The following is a 23533-nucleotide window of genomic DNA, read 5'->3' as shown; positions in this document are numbered from 1 at the left end:
ATTTATAGATATAGATCTCTCCATTATCCTATACAGTACTTGTTATGATGTTTACTGAACATAAATTATTTTTCTCTTATGTTGAGAAAAAGTACATTGTTCATGTTAATAAGATAAGGTACGTGGCGCTAATTGGTTATTTTGAATTAATCTGTTTGGTTAAATGTAGGCATGTAAATTAGAACCAAAGTTTGTATATCGGCCCAGTCCACTCTTAAAAAATAACGGATTCGACCTTAAAAATATAAGTCCAAAAAAAATCAGGTTTTTCAGGCTAATCCCTTTCGGACTTAAGGATTTTTGGGGCTTAATCTGACGGGATTCGAAGCGGTCCGAATAACCTTTAATTTTTTTTGTTAATATTTTCGTTTAATTGAGAGAATTGCTTATTTTTATTTTTTGCAATAGAGTTGAAAACTCTAAATCTAGTTATGTAACTGTGTCTTATTATAAACCTAAGAAACAAATCTTGGCTCTACTCCCAAGTTGAAGTCTTCTGCTTTTATATTTTATTTGGTATGAGTTTAAACAATTTATTTAAATTATTTATTTGATTTGAAATTTTTTGTTTAAATCAATTGGCTTTTGTATTTATTTAGATTTTGATTGACTCATTCTATACAAATTATTTTTTCAAGCGATATTATAAATTATAAGTTTTTTTCTCGAAAAAGCCTTAAAACCTCGGAAAACCTTGTGGTCATGTTAGAGTTGGACCGGACTTTAAACTATAGGTTCAGAAGTTCTACGGGTCAGACAGGACTATCCTGATTCACATGTTTAGTTAACTTTAGCGTATTCGAATAAAGAAAAAACACACACACAAGACATTTTCTATATAAAAGCTCATTTTTAAATATATATATATATATATATTATTGTGAAATTGAAAATTAGCTTATTCCATGAAAATTTACTTTTCTGATATTACTTGTCAATGTTCTTACTTAATCACAAAAGTCTATATATACATTAACTTGCATATTACAAACAGAAGAAGAAAATAAGACACTTTATCGAATTGATTCAAAAATCGTATAGTTGGTTTTTTTTTTCCTGAAATCGTATAGTTGGTATTGACAATTAATCTGCAACAAAAACAATTATCCCCAAAAAATATGGACCTAATCCCACTTCCAAATGTCAACAAAAGAGATGGTGTTTGTTCACTAGCCAATTTATTAAACTATATATATTATGAATACATGAGATCTATGGAATCCGTCATCATATATGAAGTTCGTTTACATATATATCTGTTTATATCAGATCTAGTGTTAGTTTTTACTGCGAAGTTCAGAGCCGAAGTTCCTACTCTTTGTGGACCAAGACAGAACTTAATAAAGAAATATCTTTTTGGAGAACATTGTCCCCAAAAAAAAAGAAAAATTGAACTAGAAGTCCAGGTTCAGCCTCCATTTAGAAGGACCTAAAAATTCACCATTAGGGTATATATAAACTAAAGAAAAAAAGCTTTTGGTTTTGATAAGTACTGTATTTGCTATCGGTAATAACTATATACTAGGATTTCACCCACGGTTTACCGCGAGCAATAGGTTTATAAATATAAATTTTTTAATCAAACATAACTAAATAATATTTGGAAGTTTTTTTGTTGTTATTTAGTGATAAGAGGAATGTGTTTAAATTTTTTTTAGTTGTTATTTACTTATTTTTGTTAAACGGTTTAGATTGAAGGGAATTAATTTTATTGAACGGTTTAGATTGAATCGGATCATATAAAGTTTAGAAGATTGTTAAGACCAAATTACCCTTAATGATTTTGAATAACAAAGAACAAAATCTAAAATTGAAATCAAAATTGAAGCCAAATTAGACAAAATTTCAATTCGTATTTCCTTTATTAAAAGGATAAATTTGGTTCCAAGAAAAGACAGTATAATTCACGCATTTGACGTTTCTTTTCATGTCACTTCAGGCTTTTCTTAATGTGTGGAACATGGGCTCAATTGATTAAGATGATTGGCCCTCTATGACCTTTTTTAATATAGGTCAAATAGAGCCCACACCATCAATACTTTTTACAAAATGAATCAGAGATTATAAATTAACGGTTGTGTAAAATTACATGAGATAGAAATAAATAAGTATGCAATGCCATAGATATGAATCATGAGTTCTATGGCATTGCATACGATTATTAACTACATCTTAAACTTAAAATTATTTGATGCTATCGGTTCAACTTTTTAACTTTTTGGGGACAATGGACTTCTAGTTCAACTTTTTTTTATGAGGCTGAACTTGGACTTCTAGTTCAACTTTTGCTATCGGTTAAATAATTTGGCACACTTTTTAAAAATATCATATGATGCTTAAATTGTTCTTTAATTATATCTTAAATTTAAAATATCATATGATGTTTTCGTTGTTCTGTTAATTATCGGCACAGCATCATTTAAACAAAAAAAATTGTTACAAATTAATGGATAAAACAAAATATTTACTTATATATGTCGTGAACATGGGACCAACCTGATAAACCATGGTGAACAATCTCCACTTTTTCTTCTTTGTAAATTCATGATTTCACGTTTCTTGTATCGTTTTTGTATTTATAAAGGAAAATCTAAAAGTCATCTTGTGTGTTCATACTTTTTTGTATCCCATAATTGCTCTTCATACTTTTACTAAAAAGAGTTATGAGTGAAAGATGTCCAAGGATGTGTTCCAAGTTGCTTCAAGTTTTGCCACACAATAATGAACCTTTTGGGATCACATAAAGTTACTAAGGGATATAAATAAATGCAATTTAGAGCACACAAACTATTAGAAAAAAATAGTTGACTTGCTACGATACGACCAGTCAATTAACCCCCTAAATGGCCTTTCGTATATCAATTAGAAAAAAATATTGTCATCTACAATTTGTTACGTACTCACTATCAAATTTGAATCGGCGTAATTACACGATGTCATCACTAGTAGAAAGTATTACTGTTACACATTCCAAATTCTAATACTAATACTTGGCTAAAAGAGTTTATATCAAGATATAATACTTTCTTGATTGAATAAATATGATATAAAAGTTACAATTTCCAACAAAAATACGTCCAAGTAAAATTTGATTTCTAACTTCAACGGCCAAAAACAATTACTACTGAATCACATCAGTTGATTTGTAATTTTGTATTTATAATTTGATTGGCGAAATAGCTATAAAGATGATTATTTTTCTTCGTAACACTCAAAATTAGAATTGTCATGTTAAATGTTAGTACATCCATGGATATAGTTTACAAAAAAAAAAAAAATTGGATAAAGTTTACATACTCGTTGTTGAAGTATATATATATATATTTTTTTGGGTGCAAATATCAAGTTCAAAATTAAAATACCAAAATGTTAAAAGAATGACGAACCGATAAAGACTGAGTCAATTCTTCGAATAATGAAATACAAAAGTCAACATACGAGGGACCAGCTCCAGCACCGCCGTATTCAAAGATCAAGTCGCTATAAAAGGCCAATCAACGCGACTCGACGACCCAAATAATTACATAATAAAAAAGTAGTGTGTAAAATTAAACTACAATAAAGAATTTCTGAAAAACGTTGTATATTCTTTTCCAAAAACATACATTTTCATCGAATTCAAACAGCAATTAGCGAAACCTCAACACTATTATTATATAAATCACGAGACAATAAATCTTGATAAATAATCTGAAATTTGTTTCACGATCGATGAGAAATGGAAAACTATATATCGTTTTGTCAATATAAATCATGCATGGCCATCAGGTGCCGTTTACGTTCCTCTTACCAATCAGCATGTATATCATTGATTCTTTTTGTCTGGTTATGTACGTTAATCCAATCACCAAAAGAAACAAAGAGATCAATTGCTCAAAATACCAAAAACCTTTTAGTATTTCTTAGTTTGTTCATTGATATTCAACGCATACAAATTTACATATATAATATGCTACTGATCTAAAGAAAAATGGTAAGAAATTAACTTACCATTTATCCAATCATTTTTTTAATTCCTAGCATCAAGACCCACTCCCTTTTTCTGTAATGAGATTTTAAAGGATCTGTAATTTATACTTTAATATTTATGCCAAGATCGTTTAAGCATAACCCACGCATGCTCTTTGAAGTTTCAAATATTCAACATAAATCTAATGAAAACGAAACTTTCAAATTTATTAACAATATTCAAAAACTCATTGTACACATATGACGATATAACAAGTATATGAAATCAACGCAAAGACGACCGATTCCACCGGTAACCTAACACCCTTTTCTTAAATGTCATCAATATGTCTATACTTATATATAACATTAACACACACATTTCGGACACTAGAGATTACATCGGTTATAATTCTAGTTCTTGAGTTTGACTTGTTAAACCCCTAAAAATAGTACCTATAAGAGGCTTCTTTTTCAACTTCTCATTCTTCATTTCCGGCGAAGTTATGGACCGATCAACGCCGGAACATAACTCATCTCCCTCACACAAGCGTCTAAGCGTGAGCTTTCTCGTCTCAATGATGGTTCTCTGCGCCAGGCATGCGAATCGGCTCTCGAAGAAACTAAAGCTGAAGTCAAAGAAGCGAACTTGCAGCGGCGGAGAGGGTGGAGGAGAAAGATTCCGATGGAATATGATAAGCTCGTCGATGAGTTCTCCTCGGCCAAAAGAGTTGTTCACGACTTTAAGCAACAAGGCGATGACCATGGTCCGCCGGAAAAACCCGCCGGAGGAAAAAGCAACCGCCATGGAGGAGGAGCATGGCCTTTGGCAGAGAGAGATATTGATGGGAGGCAAATGTGAGCCGTTGGATTTCTCGGGTGTGATATATTACGACTCTAACGGACGGCTATTAAACGAAGTGCCACCGAGATCACCACGTGGCACTCCATTACCCAGTTACCCGACCCGTTCTTAAGTCGGGTCGCAGTTAAACTTAATGGGAACGAATGATTATTAAGCAACTTCATTAGATGATTGAAACGTCGATTAGGCAGCAAAACAAAATTACTATGTATATAAGAATGTTATCGTGTACTGTATGATCCATTTTATCCTAAGTTGTCTTGTTATATGTTATACACCACTGAAATTTGGATAGGCTATTTAAATTTCAGGGTCCAAAGTTTGAAACCATCATGGTATACTCTAGAGATCCAAATCGTTGTTGTAATCTAATTTCTTTTAGGTAGAAAAGTCGAATTAATTTCCTTTATTAAACAATTATTATACTGACAACACCTATTCCTGAATGTTTTCAAATTAACGAGTTTAAAATGATTTCAAAATTATCCGTGTCCGTAAAACAGGTGAACCTCTCGAGGATAGCTTATTCTTCTTCTTTTTCTTGTTTTGTTTTGGGGACAACTATTCAGTCTATTCTTCTTCTTCTTTTGTTTGTTTGTTAATGAGTAGGGCTACATATATATAATAATAGTCTCGATTCAATTTTGGTTTTCATATTACTTTTGACTTGATCAAATTTATTAAATTCATTTGACTTAGTTTAGTTTGATTCGGAACGGTTAGTTGTTGAAGAAAAACCTAACAGTAAACGATGTTTTCTTAATAACAAAAAGAAAAAATCAGGAGTACATAAGCTTATACTCTGTTTCTTTTTTCATTAGTTTTACTGCTCATGTGCAGAACATATGAACTATACATCAAACAGATGTACATAATTTCTTTATTCTTCCATTAATAAATTTCACATTTCATCAAAAAAAAAAAAAAAAAATCAGGAGGATTTAATGCCAAAACTTTTTTTATGCCTTAATTTCGTGAGGAAGAGAAGAGTTCAAGGTCACTTAATTACCTTTTTTTAAAGGGTAATTTAATATTTCAACTATAAATATGATCTAAACATCATTTGAACGAAACCATAAAAACTTTCATCTTTTTGTTATGGCCAGAAAATCGTATTTCTATTATTTAAAAAATAAACTAAAATGAAATATATTATTGTAGAATTTCAGTTAAAAACATATTTAGTTTGCCTCTTTAACAAAAGTAAAACTTAAAACAAAAGGATGAAATATATTATCAAAGGGTTTCTTCTCTGACTCCAGTAACTGAAACTCCGGTAATCTCTCCAATCCAAACTATTGTATGTAATATTATTTTCGCCCAAACTAGTATATATAATATTATTTTCGTTTCAAACATCACTTGAACCACCCTACCAAAAAAAAAACATCACTTGAACCAACAAATTCTAAACTTTATCTACAATCTTTAATAATTGAGCTAATGACACTTGATCTCATAATTATTTTTAATTAATAAAAAAACTTAAATACCAAAATAAACACAAATCCTCTCCTATAATTTTTTGTTGATGTTGCTAAAGTGACATTCATACAAACAGAGACCACATTCATATATTGATGATACCAAGAGAGACAATAAAAAAAAACACAGGAAACAACACAATTAAGAGGGAAAAAAACCGTGTAATTTCTACATGAGACCAAACTATACGGTTAAGGGTCAACCTTTCATGCACCAGGTGCTGCATCTTTCAGCGTACCATGGAAGTACCCACCAGCATAATCTTTGACATGAGCCGCCGTGTCATGAATTCGACTCCGAGCATAATCAACCTGATCCGACCTTAATGGATGCATGCCTTTAAAATATCGATACAACCACGACACAACAGCCCCTGTAGCCAAGATGAGTCCAGCGAGGGACAAGAATCCGGTTACGATAAGGAACAAAGGGATCCAAATAGGGCTTGAGATAATGATGAGTGGGAGAAAAGCAATGAATCCAAGGACGAAAGCGGTGACAGTGATTCCGGTGAGTAAAAGGAGTATTCCACCGGAGATGAAGAATGCGAGGAAGCCGAAGAGTTGACCGGAGTGATTAGGAGACTGCGATTGTAGTAGCTGACGGAGAAGAGATGAGAGGGGGTGGTTGGTGGTGGTGTTGCTGCGAGGGACGGTGGTTGAGTTATAGATGGGTCTCTGTTGGGTGTGGCTGCTAGGGTTTGTTCGATCAGCCATTTTCGGCGAGGAGAGAGAGAGATGTGTGTGAGGTGTGAGAGGAGAAAGAGTGAAACAAATGGAGACAGGTCAAGGAAGTGAAGGCGCATGCATGCAAACACGTGGAGTTTCGGTCTTGTTTTTCACTAAATTGTTCTTTTAAAAAACAATCTAACTGCTTGTATCTAACTAATAATATTCAATTTATTTCATGGCATTCTTTTTTCCTGTTCCAAATTGGATTTTGGTTGGCAAAAGTTAAAATTAGTAAGTAGATATATGTATTCAATAAGATAAGAGTGTGTAGTTCATGGTTATAAAATTTAGACGACCGAATTGTAGCTCATATAGCACTATAATGTCCTTTTAACCGGTTAAACCTTGTGTGGCTTAATTATCATTTCTCTGTTGATATTTTGTGTTTGTTTCTCTCTTTTCTTTCTCTATTTAATTATCCTGAATCCATCTTTCAAGCTATTTGTGTCTATTCATCAAAATAATTTGGGGTCATTGATTGCCAATTTGCCATATCCATAGCCATAGCCATTCATATATGATATCCATCAAAGTTTTAGTATATCTTTTATCTTGTTTGATTGCATCACATGAAACCAAAGAAAAACAGAATCTATGTAGCTATCAAACTTTATATAATTTAGATCTACACCGAATTTAACCTTCAGTTGAAGTTTACGTGTGACGCAGGGACAAACTTTATATCAAACCATATTCAAAACAAAACAAACCATAAAAGTTTGTGTCTATGAGAAAGGAAAACATTACTACTCACAAAGCATACAGAAATGAATTTTGCCACTAATTTGTCAAATACTGAAAATTATTCTGGTTATCTAATTGCTAGAACGATAATTTTTTGTCACACCAGTTGAGCAACCATATGAACATCAAAAGAATTAATTATTTGCACTACATATAACCACTAATCAAACTGTAATATATATCAATTAAAGTTCAGGAACTAAAATACATGGTCAGAGGAGCCACAAGATTTCAGCTCGTATGTCAATGGCTGAATCCCTTGCAAATAAGGTTCTGGTGTGTACCAGACTGGCCATTTTGACTCATCCATTTTTCTAAATGTGATTGATATTCTGTGAATAAAAAGAAGACTCATGAATAAGAAAACAATGTTTATATGCAAAAGAAACGAATCAAGATTATACCTTTTCGTGGGAACTTCAGGTACACAATGCTTAGCTACATCAGCTCCATTCCCGTTTAACACAAGCACTGATCTGTAAAGAAGTTAAGTTTTTTTTTTTTTTTTTTTGGTCACATATACTGTTTTCAAGTTATAACGAGAATGTGACATAAAACATTTGCAAGCGCATATAAATATATAAGAACTTTTTTTATAGCACAAGAACTTACCCAACAGGAAGCGGTAATGAATATGAACCACCCGAATATTCACCGGTTTCCTCAACTTTAAGGTTTGATCCGAAGAGAATATTGCATTCACTAAGGAAAGAAACAGTACAGAACGGGCGGAGGAAGTCGTGATGGTCGATATGAGGAGGTATGCAATCACCTTCATCATAAATATTGACTACACAACAATCAGGAACACAAGTTGGAGGCAGAACATGCCATTTAACCAACCTTCTTATGATCACCTTGAAAAGATGAGGCAATGGATCAACAGTTTCATGTTTAAGAATCCCCGCCAGGTTTCCAGTTTTGCTCTACAAGTTTACTCATTCAGTTGTTGTGGCACTCACTAGAACTCATAAATCGAGAAGAAGATTGATCAAGAACTAGTTTTACTTACTGTACGGTAGTTGAAACAACAGCCGAATTGAATAGTTGAACGTCCTTTGCCTTGAGCAGTAAAAGCACGCTCTACATAGAGAGATATACAAATTAGGATTTCAGATCAAAACTATATAGAAGAAAGAACAAGGAATCTTAGCTGCTACTTACTTAGTTCTCCTTTTTGAACCTTTTCTTGCAATTCACACACTTTATCAACTATCCTTCTCTGTTCCGCTGCATTAAAAACTTCGGTATGCAATTCGAGTCCCTCTAGTATGTTAACAAGCTCTCCATTAACTTTCTCCAAGCAAACAAAGTCTCTTTTTCTCTTCACGTTTATCGCCCGAATATGCGTTCTTTGCTTCCTCGACAGTTTATGATTCTCAAGACTCGAACCAAAAGCCTCTCTACTTGAATCTTTATGATCCTCTTCCTCACTGAGCTCATCCTCCAATGTCATATGAGAAAAATCTACAGCAACTTCTGTTAAAGATCCTAATATTAATATCAGCGTCTTTCGAATTACTTGGCGAATGACCATCATAGACAATGCACATATATAATCATCAAATCATTTTGTTACTGGTTTTATTTTGAGTCTATAATAACCACCATTGAATATGAATCAATTTACTTAATCCTTTATACCAGCTTGATTAGTGCTACTACTAGCTACTATGCCATGATTCGTCATAAGAAACTCAAATCAAACGATGGATAATCTAAATCCCAATACAAAAAGCAGATAGTTGAATCCCACAATATTATAACTGGTCCTTTTAGAGTTCTATTTTTCCATGAAGAAAATAGTGTGATAAGAGAAATTATAAAGAAAATCTCTCTTTACACTACAAATTCCAAGTTACCATTAAAAAAAATATTCTGCTGAACCAACGGTTAAATCCTTACCTTGTTCTTGAGAGCGGATTCGTTTGGAGAGAAGGTTGACTTTTGAAGCGATCTCGAGTTCCGACTGCCGGATAAAAGAATAGTTGTCCATTGCACAATATATCAAACCTCATGTACGATACATTAATCCGTCTTCTACCGTTTGTTTTGGCGCTTATGATCAACGAATGTAATCTTGACTTTTGTTAGGTCGTTGAAGTCATCATATATTTCGTGTCTTACAAGCAAATTGAAGTTTTCTACATAGACTATAGTTTTGTGTGAATAAATTTATCACTTATCATTTGACCGAGTAATTCATCCAAGACTGAGTTTTGCAGGAATTTATAATTGATAGAGAGACTCTGTTTCATCCTGTTTTAACTCAAGTAATTGCCTTTTTCTAAAAAAAATGGTTGTAAAGTTAACAAAAATCCACGTCTCAGATTAAAATAACGTTTTATAAACCACATGTACCTTGCATAATATGTTGTCTGCTTGAATTTGTCTTTGCCAGTAGTTGAACATAATGAATAACAAAAAGTTGAAACAGTCGATGTTAGTATGTTACATATACTGGAATTAGAATTCAAAACAGCTGATTATTGCAAAATGAGTAGATAAATATAGGTGCTTCAAAATTAATAGAAAACAACGAGTTCGAAAGTAAATTCTTGGCATGATATGTAAATGATTGTGAAGTGATCCTTTTTGTGATTGTGCTGATGTATTGTAGTGTGAATTGTGTCTTTGAATTTGCGTTTAGATGTGTGTTTGTGTGTGTGTTATTTTTTTTTTTATGTATGAATTACGTTTGAGCGTGCTTAGTTTGTCTTGTGTTTTGTACTTTTACGACCTTCTGTTCCCTATTTTGTTTTTGAAAATATTGTTGTGACAAGTGTATTTTGTGTATTTGAATTGGCATTTAGATGTGTGTGTGTTTGAGTATGTTGTGTTTTTCTTGCGTTTTATGAAACCTTTTTTTTTTTTTTTTCAAAATCGCTTTTAATAGTACTAAAGAAAATTTGTTCAGACATTAATATTCTTATTTTTTTTATAATAAAGTTTACATAAAACTTAAATGATCGATTTGCATTTCTTTGGGTTAAATACTTTTTGTCACGTTATAAAAATCTTATTTTATCTCATAATAATGATTACTTGAAAACAAGGTTTAGGCCATTTAGCAAATCTCCCCACCGTTTTGGTCAATCCTTTGAATCTCTCCTAATAAAACCCTAAAAGATCATCATCATCATCGTCGTCGTCGTCCCGCTCAATGGATACTCGTCGCGGAGCTCTTGCGGTTCCTAAAGTCCGTCGAGTAGGTTTCTTCACATCAATCGAGCCGCCTCCAGAATCATCATTACAACGACCAAATCGAAGCCAATCCGGTCCAGTAGATGCAACCACCTCTTCTTCTCCTCTCTCCGATTCACCTTCCGGTAACTTAATTTCTCCGGTCTTAATTCCACCGTCGCGTCACCATTCCGACAATTTAACCTCTCGCGTTGCTGCTGCTGCTGCTGCTCCTGTGCCCGTCCCTGGACCTGCCGCTTTCCGCCGATACTTAACTCCTGAACGGACTCTTCTTCACGTTGGTAGTTACAATCCTCCGGATTCGCTTCTCGGGACATCATCACCCTCGAGTAACGGAGGGCTTTCTGAGGATTCGGCTTCTCTGTTTGGGTTCCAACGGAGTGATTCGACGAAATTATCAGCAAGCTTACCTAATGGAGGCTTTGATTTGACTCTAGCTGTTAGAGCTCCTCAGGAATCTGAAACCAAAATTGCGACCACGTCTGCTTCTCAAGGGAAAAAGAAGATCGCCGAAGTTTCTGGTATGTATACGAATCTATCAATCTATTTAAGTGTCTCTTGAATAAGCTCTTTGTATGGTTGAGTTTTGTATTATCCAAAAGAGACCTTTGTGGTGAATTGTGATCCCCAAGTAACATCGGATGAGGCAGCCTGTAGTGCCGTAGGGACTGGGTAGGCCCGGATATTAATATCTTCTTTGGAATACTCTGTTACTTGATCTCATGGAGAGTTTTAGGGAGACCTTATAGCGGTATTTGGAGAATGTTTAAAGTTGAGTTTGGTTTAGAAGTCTGGTGAGCAATTTCTGCCAATGTTGATAGTTCGACTCTTGACTTTGAAACAAAGAGGCGTGTTTTGAAGATAAAGCAGTCAGCTGTTGTGGACCTGTGGTCTGTGTGAAATGCATACGTTTGCGGAGGTGGTACAACATACTCCCAAATCAAGCACGTCAAGGAAGCTGCATCTCTATAATGGGTAGGAGCAGTTAGCCAGTTACTGTTTCAGAGGTGTTTAAATGTGAAGGATGAAATTGACTAGAGCTTCCCACCCAACAACGTGTCATCATTGACACTTCAATCTCTCTGAGCATTATGTTTCTTAGTTTCATAGTACATCAACCTTCGTATTCTTCATGTTAACTCATTTCTACAAAAGGACAATTCGCAGACAGACCGACAACAGGACATCGTTATCTTCAAAGCATAACTCTGTTCTTTGCTTCGTCACAAGCTATACCTTTTTCTCAAAGTTAGTTTTTAGGCAAGTCTTCAACATTGAACGAAATGCATCATCAAGTTTTGCTTCCGTACTGGACTGCCTACAAAATCCTCCTAAACTGTTGTTGCCATCATCGTCGAGGCTGGGAATTGGTCATCTATCTCTGTTTTAAACTGGATTGCCTGCCTTGGTCTTCTCTAACAACGAAATTGCCTTCACTGCATTGCCGGAGATTGGTTGTTAGACTCCTGAAGTACCCTCCTTGATCAGAGGCTTTGGGCTTCTCTGGAGGGGTTATTAAGCTCCCTTTCAAAGTGGACTATCCTTTAGAATTAGAATTTAAATAGCTACTTTGTGTTTAGTATCAACTTTGACCTTATGAATTGCTATGGGTTTGAGTCATTCAATTATTGCCATGCACAGATGTTTCCTTCTAGTTTTGCATTTCGTTACTTACAGGAAGAATAAATCCTGCAGGAAAGAGTGAGTCTGCGACCACAAAACCCCAGAAGGAAAAGGAACCAAAAGCATTGAAAGATAAAACCACTAAAGCAGAAAGACGTGCCATCCAAGAGGCACAACGGGCAGCAAAAGCTGCTGCAAAAGGTTCTTGTTTTGTTCATTATTTTTGCTTTGTTTTCCATATTCATTAAAGTGGAACGTAAAATCATCTAAGTGCTTCCCTCTTGCTAATTTTTAGGCGAAGGAAGCAGGCGTGCAGATGAGTCTGGTAGAGCTAATCCTGGCAAGGCTGCCATAAAGCCCCAACCAAAGAAAGAAAGACTTCCCGTCACGTCCTCTGTTTCTGAAAAAACAGCTGTAGCAGTAGAAAAAGAGAAGAGGATGGATGTCCCTCAGACACAAATGCAGTATGATGATAAAAGCCGAGTGGATAAAGCTAAGAGGCGAGCTGTGGTTGAACAGACCGAGAGCAAGAACAAAGTTGAATTATTTCTCCATCTTCCTCAATACGAACGCAGCAATCAGCTTCCCAATTTAAGCTCCAATTTTTTCACACTCGATTCCATACACCATGCAGTCTATAAGGTACACCTACTTGTTTATATGTGACTGTGAAATGTTCGTTACACTTTTGAACTGGAATCCTTAAGGGTTTGAAACCCTGTGGTTTATCTCTGTGCCATAGATCCTCAAGTGACGTATATACATGTTTTTGTTAATCTTAGGTGGGTTTGCAACATTTGGCTGGAGATATATCTGGGGACAATGCACGATGTATTGCCATGCTCCAAGCATTTCAAGAAGCTATAGAAGATTACAGTACACCTCCTATGAAAGACCTGACCATGGACTTGACAGCCAAGATAAACGGTTATGTTTCATTCTTGATAGAATGTCGTCCCCTCTCCATGAGCATGGGAAACGCAATCAGGTTCCTGAAGAACCAAATCAGAAAACTACCTGTAAACCTGTCAGAATCAGAGGCAAAAAGTTCCCTCTGTTCTGACATTGGCCGGTTCATAGACGAGAAGACAATTATTGCAGATAAGGCAATCGTGCAACACGCCGTAACAAAAATCAGAGACGGAGAAGTTCTTCTTACATATGGATTCTCTTGTGTGGTTGAAATGATTCTCCTATACGCCCATGAGATTGGGAAAAAGTTCCGCGTAGTGATTGTAGACTCACGCCCTAACCTTGAAGGGCAAAAGCTACTCCGTAGACTTGTGACTCGTGGCCTCGACTGTACCTACACTCATATAAATGCCATTTCCTACATCATGCGTGAGGCTACACGTGTTTTTCTCGGTGCTTCATCAATATACTCGAATGGAACTCTTTACGCAAGAGTTGGCACATCCTGCATTGCAATGGTTGCAAACGCATTTAGTGTTCCTGTAATTGTTTGTTGTGAAGCTTACAAGTTCCATGAAAGAGTCCTACTTGATTCAATCTGCTCCAACGAACTTGGTAAATGTTTCACTCGCTCTTCTTCTTGTCGATTATTCATTTACTTGAATCAGAGTTTTTTTGCCTGTGTGAAAAATTTACAGGCGATCCTGACGCCGTAGCCAACATACCATCATTTAGAACCAATGCAAAGCATTCAAAGACAATGGACAACAACAAAAACCTTCAGTTTCTGAATCTAATGTAAAGCGCTTCATAAGTGGTTTTGAGAATCATCACAAAGCTTTATTCTTATTTCTCTTAAGTTTGTTCTTATTTTTGTGTGTTCCAGGTATGATTCTACTCCTTCAGAATATATATCTATGATTGTTTCGGATTATGGAATGGTACGTATCTCTCACACATTTTGTTATGTTATGAGTTTGGTATGCAGAGCAATTTCCATTTAGTGTCTGATACATTTGTGATTTGTGTATGTGTGAATAGATTCCTCCGACGAGTATACCAGTGATTGTACGTGAATACAGGAGAGAAAACTTGTTGCTATAAAAAGGTAATGTGTTTAGAATATTAGCATACAAAATACAACAGATACAGTTTACGGAGGAGAGAAAAGCAAGTATTTAACATAAACAATCATTCTTTATATATTTTCTAATGATGAATTTTGCATTTTGACACTCATGGAAAAATTGTTTTCATTTATACCTTGATCGCTCGAACCAAATTTTTGGACGAGGGTTTGAAAAACTGTTCATTGTTTAAGAATAATGTGATTGGAATGACTTTCTTTTTAGTATCGAGTAAAATTTGTTTATTTGAAGGTAAAGTTTTGGTGGGTTTGTCTCAAAAGCAAATATCGTAGACTATGAACCGACACCGTATTGGTCTTTGGATCTCCTCCGGGGCCTTGTTCTCCATAGTATGGCATGAGGACTCGGACATAATCTGTATGGCACTTTAGTTGGTGTCGGAATCTCAGGAACCCTGTTTCAATCAAAGTTTCATTTTTTTTAATCAGCACTATGAAATGTTTCTATCCAAAATATCAAACTAAAAAAAAAAAACTATTTCACCAAATCACGTAGTTTTAATTAAAAATAGACTTGATAACAAAAGAGGTTAGGAATCTTACTGTAATCCAGAAATTTCAATTTGTGAAAAGTCAAAATTAGTTAAACAATCTGAAGTCGCTGTCGCCGTCGCCTTAGAGGTCTTGTGTCCCTTAACCTTCACCGGAGGCGAAAGTTCCGGTGAAGGCTGCTTTATAGCCATCACTTTGCAATTGAAATTTCTCGCTACATCGATCCCACTTATTGCCCATCTACACATCACAAAGACACACAAAGTCACAAACATTACTCATTCGTCTATGTAGGGTTCAAAATCTTTAATAATGACCCCGTATCGATCAAAATAGTTCCTACCTGTAAAGAAAGCTGTTCTGATGGAGACCAACGAGAAGCATCGAAGCACCAATCTCTTTGACAACTTGAGCAATCATTCTTCCATCATCATCTCCTTCTCTCACAATGATCTCAGTATTCGTCTGTCAAAATTACGATCACAAAGGAAAAACAAACCTAACCATCAATAAAATCTAGTAATCTTTCCGATCAAGATTCATTTCCACTCACGTTGAAGAAAGAGTCGCAGATTTCACGGAAAGAGAGAGCAAGATTGTATCCGTGACGGCGGAGGAGACGCGCCGCCGTGGATTTCTTCTTACGCGGTGGAGGAGAGTACACGTGGAGGAGTACTATGACGTCACCTTGACGGAGGAGGTTGTGAAGTGCCCATTGTAACGCCGTCCTCGCCGCTTGTTTATCTTCTACGACCACCACAATCCTCCGTACATCTTCCATTTATTTATTCTCTCTTTCTCTTTCTTTTTCTCGAGAATTGGGTTTAGGTTTAGTGTCGTAATTCTTGTGACTCACTCTCTCTCTCTCTCTCAATATGTGTTGTATTTGTAAATAATAGTATAAAATGGAATTTCTTTGTAGTTGGAAATAAATTAAAAGTGGGTCAAATGTGAAGTTGAGTATGAAATCATGGACCGTGTTTTTTTGTTATTAGGATAAAGTGGTGAATATGTATGTATTGCATTGCATCTTACACTGTTAGGCAATAACTTGATTTTAGTCTTTTACCATTTATATTTGAACATGGGTTTCTTACTATCACCTTAGGAATCATTGTTCTGATTAATAATTTGCTTTATGAAATAGTACTTGAAAAGGTCATTATGACGGTTTTTTAAGAAAAATATTGTCATTGCAATTGCAAGTTTTTTTAGTTCATGTTAGTATTACACTATTAATAATGGAAACCATAATCAGTAGATAGAGATACATTAAATGCAATTTGAAAAACCGAACATGAATATTATTGGTCGTGTTGGTGCTAAACCCGCGTCTATTAAAGTATGATTCATTACAATCACATCTAGTCATCTAGAAAACAATCAAAATCGTTAATAAATTGACACTTTTTATTATTAGATAGGTGTAATTGGTACGGTAGATGAAGAAAAAATCTTAATAACAATTAAGCACTGTGTGAGAACAGTTTCTACTTGCGCGAGCAATTACCATGTTTGGTAGGACACAAATTTTCAACACGAATTAGAATGTGTCAATTTAGGAAAAGAAAAAAAAACGAATGTAAGATGTAAACTATTATTAACAAAGATTTCATGGAGATATAAAGAATTTAAACAAAATCAAGGGGTCAAAACCTAAACATACAGAAGTTTTAAAAGTCTAATAATATGACAACGCGCTAAGATCCGAACACGTGTCAAGTGAAAGACTTGGTAAACTCGAAAAGGTAACGCACGAAAGAGGGCCTACAAAAGTCCGAGTCATCAGCTGACAGAAGCATATGACTTCCACATATATTTGACACAGAATGTAGTAATAAAGTACGAATCTCACTTCTTGTCGTAATTTTCGTGTTTAAGGTTATTTTACGTGAGATTCACGCTCTTCATGAACTTGATAAGCTATAAAAAAAGTTACCAAATCCTAAATCATGAAAAATTTTAAGAACCACGAATATGTTAACACAATCCATAAACTTGACTTGAGCCATGAATCTTGTGGGATACGGGCTTTGCCCTCCATGCCCAATTCGGCCCAAACACAAATAGAACAAGTCAAGAAAGCTCCTAACAAGGAAGAACGGCCATCAGAACAACGGCCCATCAGAATGACTGCTCGGCCCATCACGGCTTGGTCCAACCCGATAAATTCAGAAGGGCAAAACAGAGAAATCGCAAGAGAGACTAAGAGAACCCTAGATCAGCTCCTTGCCTATAAATAAGAGGAGACACTACTAAGAAGAGAGATCCAGAACCTATCACCACTCAGAGAATTTAAGAGAGAATTGCTGTCTAGCTCTTTATCTCTTACTTTCTGGTTTTCCATTCTGTATTTTCTGGTTTTCCGACCATTAATATCGGTTTTCCGACCTGTACTTTCGGTTTTCCGTTCTGTACTTACGGTTTTCCGTTCTGTTAATTACTGTCTTTCCGTTCGTCATTAATAAAGAAGTTACTCCATTCTCCCCAAACCCCTTAATCATTATTGTTACAACCTCGGTATAAACAAATCCGGAGATGGTCCACATAATTATTTTTATATAAATACTAAATAGTAAAGTATTCATGCAATTGCGATTTTTTTTTTTTAATAAAAAGTATTTTTAAGGAAATAAAATGAAGATAGTGGGACATGACGAGAGGAATTGGTTGTATCTATGAGATCTACTTGTGCTTGTCTTCTTCATCCGTATTCAGGAAAAATCCGCACACTTGAGTTTCTAGTTGGAAGAATAAAAACTATACATTATCTTTTTGCAAATATACAAGTAACAAATATTCATAAAGATATATAATGCCAAAAAAAAACGAAAGTGATTGAATAAACGTCAATCATCCTACATTATGAGATGGATGGATTTGTTTTAGGCAATGTAATGTGTTCCTGCCACCAAATTTTGTTTACGAGACCGATCTGATCACCAAGCAAAGTCGAGTATTGTTAATGTTTCAAAGACTTTGATATAGTTCGGTACAAACTCATGTGTAAACATATGATTTTAATCTCTAGCCATGTCAAATAGGTGAATGATTTTAAGCTCTAGCAATGTCAAATACGTCAACAACAACATAGATTACTTTTCTGAGGGATCAACAAATAACGCATAACACATGATTATCACAGTTTTTCAAGTTCCAAAATTTCGATACAGTGTAGACCAAGAGGGTTCAAGTTTTTTTCAGGGACAAAATCGTCTGGTGTCTCAGCTTGAAGATCCTCCGTTCAGCTTTCGTTTTTTCGGGGATGGCGACTTAAATAGGTTTCGAACAGATGTTAACGGATCATCTACCTGACAACATCACGTAAAGAACCATCAAAGACATCAGAAATTGGACATTTATGACATAAGAACTCATATAAATGTATGTGGTTCTTGTTCGTTAGGATTTGATCATTTATCTCATGCTCAGAGAGTATCCAAAGATATCAAATCAAGGAAACGTCATGCATAATTTTAACAGGGACAAGGGCATAAGTTGCACTCTCAGCCAAAAAAAGTTTAAATACTATTAGTCATAGATCCTGCTATTACTGGCTACAAAAGGAAGTTACTATGATCTTCTTGTCGAGAATACATGACAATAGTCGCAGTTGAGTTATATCTACCCATCTGTAATTAGCTTTAATTCCATTCTAATACTAAAAGCGAGTGTAAGGATGCATGAAAAAGAGTGTAGTGGGATGTTTACCTTGAAGAGGGAAGAGGATGATGGTGGAGTCTGACAAGATCCTTTATGCCGTTGTAATGCAGACAGAGTCTGTCGCCATCCAGGGCCTCTTCTACCCGTTGACCAGATCCAAGGACAGAAATGCCTATGTTGCTTGATTGGATCAAATTCCATCTGTTTGTTTGATGTCGCTGATTTTTCTTTATAATCACAAAGAAAGATATGTTAAGCATAGTTAGTGCTTGTAAAAATCAGAGAAATTTGTATTTGCATTTATACTCTTAGCAATTTACCTGCAGTTGAATCCCTAGGTTTGTTGTTTTCAGGAAGATTTGATCTTACTACCATCATTTGTTTGTCTTTGTTTTGTAGTGCAATATCACTCTCTACATCAGTTGAGTTTCTTCCACCATCAGCCTTCTCTCCTATATCATTCATCACTTGATTGCTATTTTGTGTAACATCACCGTTGTTCTCTGCAGTTCTACTCTGTTGATCCTGAATAGAACTGACATCCCCGTGATCATGATCTCTAGAGTACGAAGCAAATCTTGACCTCAGGTTCCTCCCGATAATAGGCAGCGATATTGTTGCTTTGAAGTTTTGCTTTGTTGCTGGGGGTCCTCCTGCTATGGTAAACTTCAAGCTTGAAGGTTGATGTTGAAGGGTACCACCCTTGGGATGTTTCTCTATATTGATTTCGGTATCACCAGTGACTCTACACAATTCTAGTGGTCTCGGAACAGTTGAGAAAACCCATAGACCAACACAGGCCCCACAGAGCTTGCAGTCCAGTACAACAGAACTAGGATCAGAGTTTAATGTGTCAGGAAGTGTTGGGTTCTCATTATTCCCTGATATGCCATTTGGAATTGGGGTTGATTCAGAGATGCTTAGAAGCTCGCGGGTAGCAGTTTCTGGCAGTAAATCAATAGTCTCTGTACCCCTAGCCGTCTCACTCAATTTATCTTTGCAGTCCACAATATAAGGAAGTGCCCGCGGTTCCCAGCCACATAAACTGATAAGTTTTTGTGCCTGGAAATACCAATGCATCAGCATTACAATCAGATATGACTCAATATTATACCAAAAACCTCTCAGAAAAGATGCCATAGTCACTAAAGTGATCACTAGTTAACTGTACGCTAGTATTTTATCATATGGACAACATCGAATGAATAAAGACGAATAATTTGGACGGACCAAATTAAAGTCTGTAGATAGAGGAACAATAAAAGAAGGATCATCCAATTCTACCAAAATCTACGTTAGTTAGGAATAATTCATATCTCTAGTTGCAGGTCAAACCTGGTAGAAAAGTTGAGCCGGGCTCGCTCCAACATGATTGGTAAGGGATTCAGTTTGAGAACTTTCTGCTGCTGTGTCACTACATGCAGGTGCAATAGGTCGTTTGAGAAATTCCTCCAGATCTGAGCTCCTCATGTACTCAATGGCTGATGGTGAAATAACAGGAAGGGCCAAAAGTTGAAGTAAAGCTTCTGACCGTTCTTCGTGTCTATCGACTAAATCCTGCGGTGCCATTAACGGAAACTCAGAAAGCGTTTCTTCACATGAATTCTCTATCCATGGACAAAGTAATTTGTGTCCACTCTCTAACTTTAAGCTGAAGACTGATGCCGCTTTTTCCACTGTCAGATATCAAAGAGAAGATATCCAATTTTAGTGAGGACACACCATATAACTGTTTATCAGAGTATCAGTTACATAGAGATGATTCTACGAAAAATAAAATTTTAACCATACCTTGTTGCTTAGACCAAGAAGATGGGGCTGAAAAGTAAAGATGAGCTCCACAAGATTCACAAGCTATAGAATCTGCGTCATCATTCACCCACCCTCTCCTCGCACAATTTACAGCACTAATAACCTACCAGCACACACACAAAAAATAGAATGAGCTAAGAATTTTATAGCTAGGAACATACAACAACGAGATAGAAATGACTTAAATTCTAACGGAAGGAAAATTGTGGTTTAAAGGTCACAAGAAGCAAACCTGTGGCTTGGCAAACCAAGTCATGGACTTGAAAGTAGCAAGCCTCCTCATAAGATCTCCTCTATCCCACGGCCTGCAAAGACCAGAAGGCGATGTTCCAGCAGGAACCTTCAAAGCTGAAGACCTATCAATGGTAGCTAATACAATCTTTGGCTCAACCAATGCTAACGCAGATGAAGGATTTTGACGCTTCTTGCCTCTTGATTGTTGCTCTACAGAAGAACTACACAAACCAAAGGATATATACATAAGCTGACGCAGAATCATAACATGAACACAAGCTCTGATGCAAATATCACAAAATCAACTAACATCTGAAATCAATCCAAAGAGCAATGTATATGAACACAAATACAAAATCATCTCTGAGATTAAGCAATTTATCCACACTTCAATCAGCGAAACAATGGAACTCAGATAATGGAGATGAATCGATGCACAGTGTAAAACAGTAACCAGCAAGAAGAGACTGACCTGGTGGAGGAAGAAGGAAGCTGAGATTTCGATGGGGTAAAGAGTTTATCCATGATTTGGTGGAATCTCTTCTCTGAATCTTGTGCCATTGTTTATCTTCCAGAAAAATCGCAGCTTCCTCTAGCTCGTCTTTCTGATTTCGTCCTCCTATAATCGTATAAACCCTAATCTAATAGATTCGCTTCCACCTTCTTCGCCGCGGCTCAGGTGAAGGAGTGGTGTTTAGATGGCGGTGACGGAACAACACGAAAACGACGGGATCTGCTGTCGTTTAGTCCTCTTCATATTTATTCCGCAAATCGGAAGTCTCGAATATTTTATCTATTTTACGAATAGATCCCTTTATTCTCACTTCATCCCATGTATCACCCAAACATTTCAAATATGTAAAAAGAATCCAAAAACACAAAAAAAAATCATCAAATTATTTAACGCTTTATGATATTAGTCAAAATTAATACGAAAAATACTCACAAAAACAGATTTTCCTCAACTAGTCGTATTTCTTTGAAAACAAAAATTCAAATTTCAAAGTAGCAAATAATAAGTCAAAACAATATCTATTAGATATCCCTCAAGTTGTGGACAAGCAAAGCCAAACTAGTAACAAACCTAGCTGCACTCTCACACTACTTAAATTCAAACCTTAAGCACCACAAAGCAGAAAAACTAAACATTTTCTTCGAGAACAATCCCTCGATATCAGAAATTAAACAAAAGAGGATTCAAATGGGTGGACAAAAGATTGTTCTGCTTTCGATCTTCGTATGTTTTTACGTGTTTTCACTTGTGTCATGTACTGAATTTGAAGCTGGAGGAGAAAATGGTTGGATCATTCCACAATCTAGTAACCAAAGTGACATCTTTAACCAATGGGCTTCCAAGAACCGGTTTAAAGTTGGCGACACTATCCGTAAGTTTTTCTTTTGCTTCTATTATGAATTTATGATCATCGTAATGCATATATTGAGTTTTGTTTTGATTTGGTGGAAAGGTTTCAAGTACAAGAAAGACTCTGTTTTGGTGGTAACAGAAGACGAATACAAGAAATGTCAGACGACCAAACCGGAACTTTACTCCAACCACGATGATACGGTTTTCAAATTGGACCGTCCCGGTTTGTTTTATTTCATTAGTGGTGTCTCAGGCCACTGTGAACAAGGTCAGAAAATGATTATTAAAGTCATGGAGGTGGAATCTACGCCGCAATCTCCTCCACCTTCCTCGTCTCTACCCGCTTCAGCTCACAAGAAAAACCACGCCGTGAGGAAAACGAGTCGGTTCTTAGGTGCCGGTTTAGTTACAATTTCGATTCTGGTTATTACGGTTTTTAGTCTTGTGTAGTATGGAAAACAATACCACTCGGTTATGGCGGTTCAGCCGTCGAGTTTTATTCCGGTTTAGGTTTTGTTGCTTAGTTTATTTAAGGTTTTTTTATTCATTTGATAGGTTGATTTGATTTTGGTTTTTGGTCACTTCAGAGCTTTAAAATAATTGAACTCATGTCTTATTTTATAAGTTTAGTATCCATTTTAATTCTATTAAATTCTAGGTTTATTGAAATACAATGTTTTTTACCTTTATCTAATTATAAACAAACAACTTTCAATTTTCTATAACAAAACAAAATCAAATATTTTGACAAATTTTCTAAATATACACTTTTTAGAAACATCTAATATTTTTTTTAGAAATTCAATAACCCTACTCAAAGAATCAAATCCAATAATGGAACACGAAATTATTTTGTTATATAAATTTTTATAACAAATTATGAAATTTATAACTCATTCAACCGAGATTGGGTCAACCCTATAACCTTATAAAATTTCCAATTAGCATTTTGCTCTAGCTATAAAAACATTGTCAAAACATGATCAAGTGATGCATCAAAATACATAGTTTGTAGTCCGGTCTAATCGCCCGAACCTAGTTTACCTATACATGGACTTTCTGTTAAAATAAACCGACAAAAGAAAACTATAAGTTATGGTCTTATGGACATATCAGAACACAAATCAATCGAGCGACAAATGAATTTTTTTTGCAAGAAGTGGATACCACGAATGGATTACTTGTCCGTTCACACCTTATCAAAAATCAACCAAATATTATTCTTTGTACCATTTTTAAAATTTTAAAACAAGATACATTCATCTGTTTCTATCAAATGCATTAGTCAATAACGCTTCCATCCAACG

General features: G+C 35.4%; 8 protein-coding genes and 3 long non-coding RNA genes across 15 annotated transcripts; 6 read left to right on the top strand and 5 right to left on the bottom strand.

The window, feature by feature from the left end:
- The first annotated feature begins 196 nt into the window (after positions 1 to 196).
- Positions 197 to 494, top strand: AT1G07523. The gene has a single exon (NR_139261.1). It is a non-coding gene; the product is annotated as an other RNA (long non-coding RNA).
- Positions 495 to 4194: 3700 nt separating this feature from the next.
- AT1G49000 (uncharacterized protein) lies at positions 4195 to 5413 on the top strand. The gene has a single exon (NM_103793.4). It carries the CDS (start codon positions 4455 to 4457, stop codon positions 4923 to 4925), a length of 471 nt encoding a protein of 156 aa, NP_175330.1. The 5' UTR covers positions 4195 to 4454; the 3' UTR covers positions 4926 to 5413.
- A 915-nt stretch (positions 5414 to 6328) lies between these two features.
- On the bottom strand, positions 6329 to 7050 carry AT1G48990 (Oleosin family protein). Its single transcript, NM_103792.2, has one exon. The coding sequence runs from the start codon at positions 7012 to 7014 to the stop codon at positions 6505 to 6507; it is 510 nt and encodes a 169-aa protein (NP_175329.1). The 5' UTR covers positions 7015 to 7050; the 3' UTR covers positions 6329 to 6504.
- A 766-nt stretch (positions 7051 to 7816) lies between these two features.
- On the bottom strand, positions 7817 to 10467 carry AT1G48980 (2-oxoglutarate (2OG) and Fe(II)-dependent oxygenase superfamily protein). Of its 4 annotated transcripts, NM_001123984.1 has the most exons (7): positions 9679 to 10467; positions 8938 to 9252; positions 8786 to 8856; positions 8631 to 8699; positions 8386 to 8545; positions 8178 to 8249; positions 7837 to 8105 (listed from the first exon to the last, which is right to left on the bottom strand). In NM_001123984.1, the coding sequence occupies exons 1-6, from the start codon at positions 9767 to 9769 to the stop codon at positions 8233 to 8235; spliced, it is 723 nt and encodes a 240-aa protein (NP_001117456.1). In that variant the 5' UTR covers positions 9770 to 10467; the 3' UTR covers positions 7837 to 8105; positions 8178 to 8232. The 4 variants fall into 4 exon arrangements, with proteins under 4 accessions (NP_001117455.1, NP_001117456.1, NP_175328.2 ...); NM_001123983.1 differs by having other exon boundaries at positions 7817 to 8087; positions 8386 to 8699; NM_103791.4 differs by having other exon boundaries at positions 8386 to 8699.
- A 183-nt stretch (positions 10468 to 10650) lies between these two features.
- AT1G48970 (NagB/RpiA/CoA transferase-like superfamily protein) lies at positions 10651 to 14770 on the top strand (the record flags this gene model as incomplete). 2 transcript variants are annotated; one of them, NM_103790.3, is made up of 7 exons in its annotated part: positions 10651 to 11498; positions 12673 to 12801; positions 12896 to 13242; positions 13383 to 14127; positions 14211 to 14310; positions 14399 to 14453; positions 14554 to 14770. In NM_103790.3, the coding sequence occupies exons 1-7, from the start codon at positions 10937 to 10939 to the stop codon at positions 14614 to 14616; spliced, it is 2001 nt and encodes a 666-aa protein (NP_175327.3). In that variant the 5' UTR covers positions 10651 to 10936. The 2 variants fall into 2 exon arrangements, with proteins under 2 accessions (NP_175327.3, NP_001322905.1); NM_001333362.1 differs by lacking the exons at positions 14399 to 14453; positions 14554 to 14770 and having other exon boundaries at positions 13383 to 14228.
- Positions 11476 to 12694, bottom strand: AT1G07517. The gene has a single exon (NR_139260.1). It is a non-coding gene; the product is annotated as an other RNA (long non-coding RNA).
- Positions 14751 to 16026, bottom strand: AT1G48960 (Adenine nucleotide alpha hydrolases-like superfamily protein). The gene is made up of 4 exons (NM_103789.2): positions 15705 to 16026; positions 15495 to 15616; positions 15203 to 15391; positions 14751 to 15054 (listed from the first exon to the last, which is right to left on the bottom strand). Exons 1-4 carry the CDS (start codon positions 15930 to 15932, stop codon positions 14934 to 14936), a joined length of 660 nt encoding a protein of 219 aa, NP_564536.1. The 5' UTR covers positions 15933 to 16026; the 3' UTR covers positions 14751 to 14933.
- AT1G07513 lies at positions 15663 to 16031 on the top strand. The gene has a single exon (NR_139259.1). It is a non-coding gene; the product is annotated as an other RNA (long non-coding RNA).
- A 989-nt stretch (positions 16032 to 17020) lies between these two features.
- Positions 17021 to 17670, top strand: AT1G48953 (uncharacterized protein). The gene has a single exon (NM_001123982.2). The coding sequence runs from the start codon at positions 17104 to 17106 to the stop codon at positions 17392 to 17394; it is 291 nt and encodes a 96-aa protein (NP_001117454.1). The 5' UTR covers positions 17021 to 17103; the 3' UTR covers positions 17395 to 17670.
- Positions 17671 to 18097: 427 nt separating this feature from the next.
- Positions 18098 to 21624, bottom strand: AT1G48950 (C3HC zinc finger-like protein). The gene is made up of 7 exons (NM_103788.3): positions 21333 to 21624; positions 20859 to 21081; positions 20606 to 20729; positions 20150 to 20490; positions 19135 to 19876; positions 18863 to 19041; positions 18098 to 18462 (listed from the first exon to the last, which is right to left on the bottom strand). The coding sequence occupies exons 1-7, from the start codon at positions 21419 to 21421 to the stop codon at positions 18376 to 18378; spliced, it is 1785 nt and encodes a 594-aa protein (NP_175325.2). The 5' UTR covers positions 21422 to 21624; the 3' UTR covers positions 18098 to 18375.
- Positions 21625 to 22028: 404 nt separating this feature from the next.
- Positions 22029 to 22676, top strand: ENODL6 (early nodulin-like protein 6; the record flags this gene model as incomplete). Its single annotated transcript, NM_103787.2, has 2 exons — positions 22029 to 22245; positions 22327 to 22676. The coding sequence occupies exons 1-2, from the start codon at positions 22062 to 22064 to the stop codon at positions 22674 to 22676; spliced, it is 534 nt and encodes a 177-aa protein (NP_175324.1). The 5' UTR covers positions 22029 to 22061.
- Between the last annotated feature and the right edge of the window lie 857 nt (positions 22677 to 23533).

Source organism: Arabidopsis thaliana, assembly GCF_000001735.4.
Source record: "Arabidopsis thaliana chromosome 1 sequence".
NCBI classification, from domain to species: Eukaryota; Viridiplantae; Streptophyta; class Magnoliopsida; order Brassicales; family Brassicaceae; genus Arabidopsis; species Arabidopsis thaliana.
Note: the sequence above shows the minus strand (reverse complement) of the source record. Positions and strands in the feature narration are given on the sequence as shown.

Coding starts and splice junctions, on each gene's coding strand:
- AT1G48990 (NM_103792.2), bottom strand. CDS start 7,014: ATGGCTGATCGAACAAACCCTAGCAGCCACACCCAACAGAGACCCATC.
- AT1G48950 (NM_103788.3), bottom strand. CDS start 21,421: ATGGCACAAGATTCAGAGAAGAGATTCCACCAAATCATGGATAAACTC. Junction 20,730..20,858: donor CTTGGTTTGCCAAGCCACAG/GTTTGCTTCTTG, acceptor GTGTGCTGGTAG/GTTATTAGTGCTGTAAATTG. Junction 19,877..20,149: donor CGGCTCAACTTTTCTACCAG/GTTTGACCTGCA, acceptor TGGTATTTCCAG/GCACAAAAACTTATCAGTTT.
- AT1G48960 (NM_103789.2), bottom strand. CDS start 15,932: ATGGAAGATGTACGGAGGATTGTGGTGGTCGTAGAAGATAAACAAGCG. Junction 15,617..15,704: donor TCTGCGACTCTTTCTTCAAC/GTGAGTGGAAAT, acceptor TAATTTTGACAG/ACGAATACTGAGATCATTGT. Junction 15,392..15,494: donor CAGAACAGCTTTCTTTACAG/GTAGGAACTATT, acceptor TGTGATGTGTAG/ATGGGCAATAAGTGGGATCG.
- AT1G49000 (NM_103793.4), top strand. CDS start 4,455: ATGGACCGATCAACGCCGGAACATAACTCATCTCCCTCACACAAGCGT.
- AT1G48980 (NM_103791.4), bottom strand. CDS start 9,769: ATGGACAACTATTCTTTTATCCGGCAGTCGGAACTCGAGATCGCTTCA. Junction 8,250..8,385: donor TCATTACCGCTTCCTGTTGG/GTAAGTTCTTGT, acceptor ACTTCTTTACAG/ATCAGTGCTTGTGTTAAACG. Junction 8,106..8,177: donor CCTGAAGTTCCCACGAAAAG/GTATAATCTTGA, acceptor TTTTATTCACAG/AATATCAATCACATTTAGAA.
- AT1G48953 (NM_001123982.2), top strand. CDS start 17,104: ATGAAAAATTTTAAGAACCACGAATATGTTAACACAATCCATAAACTT.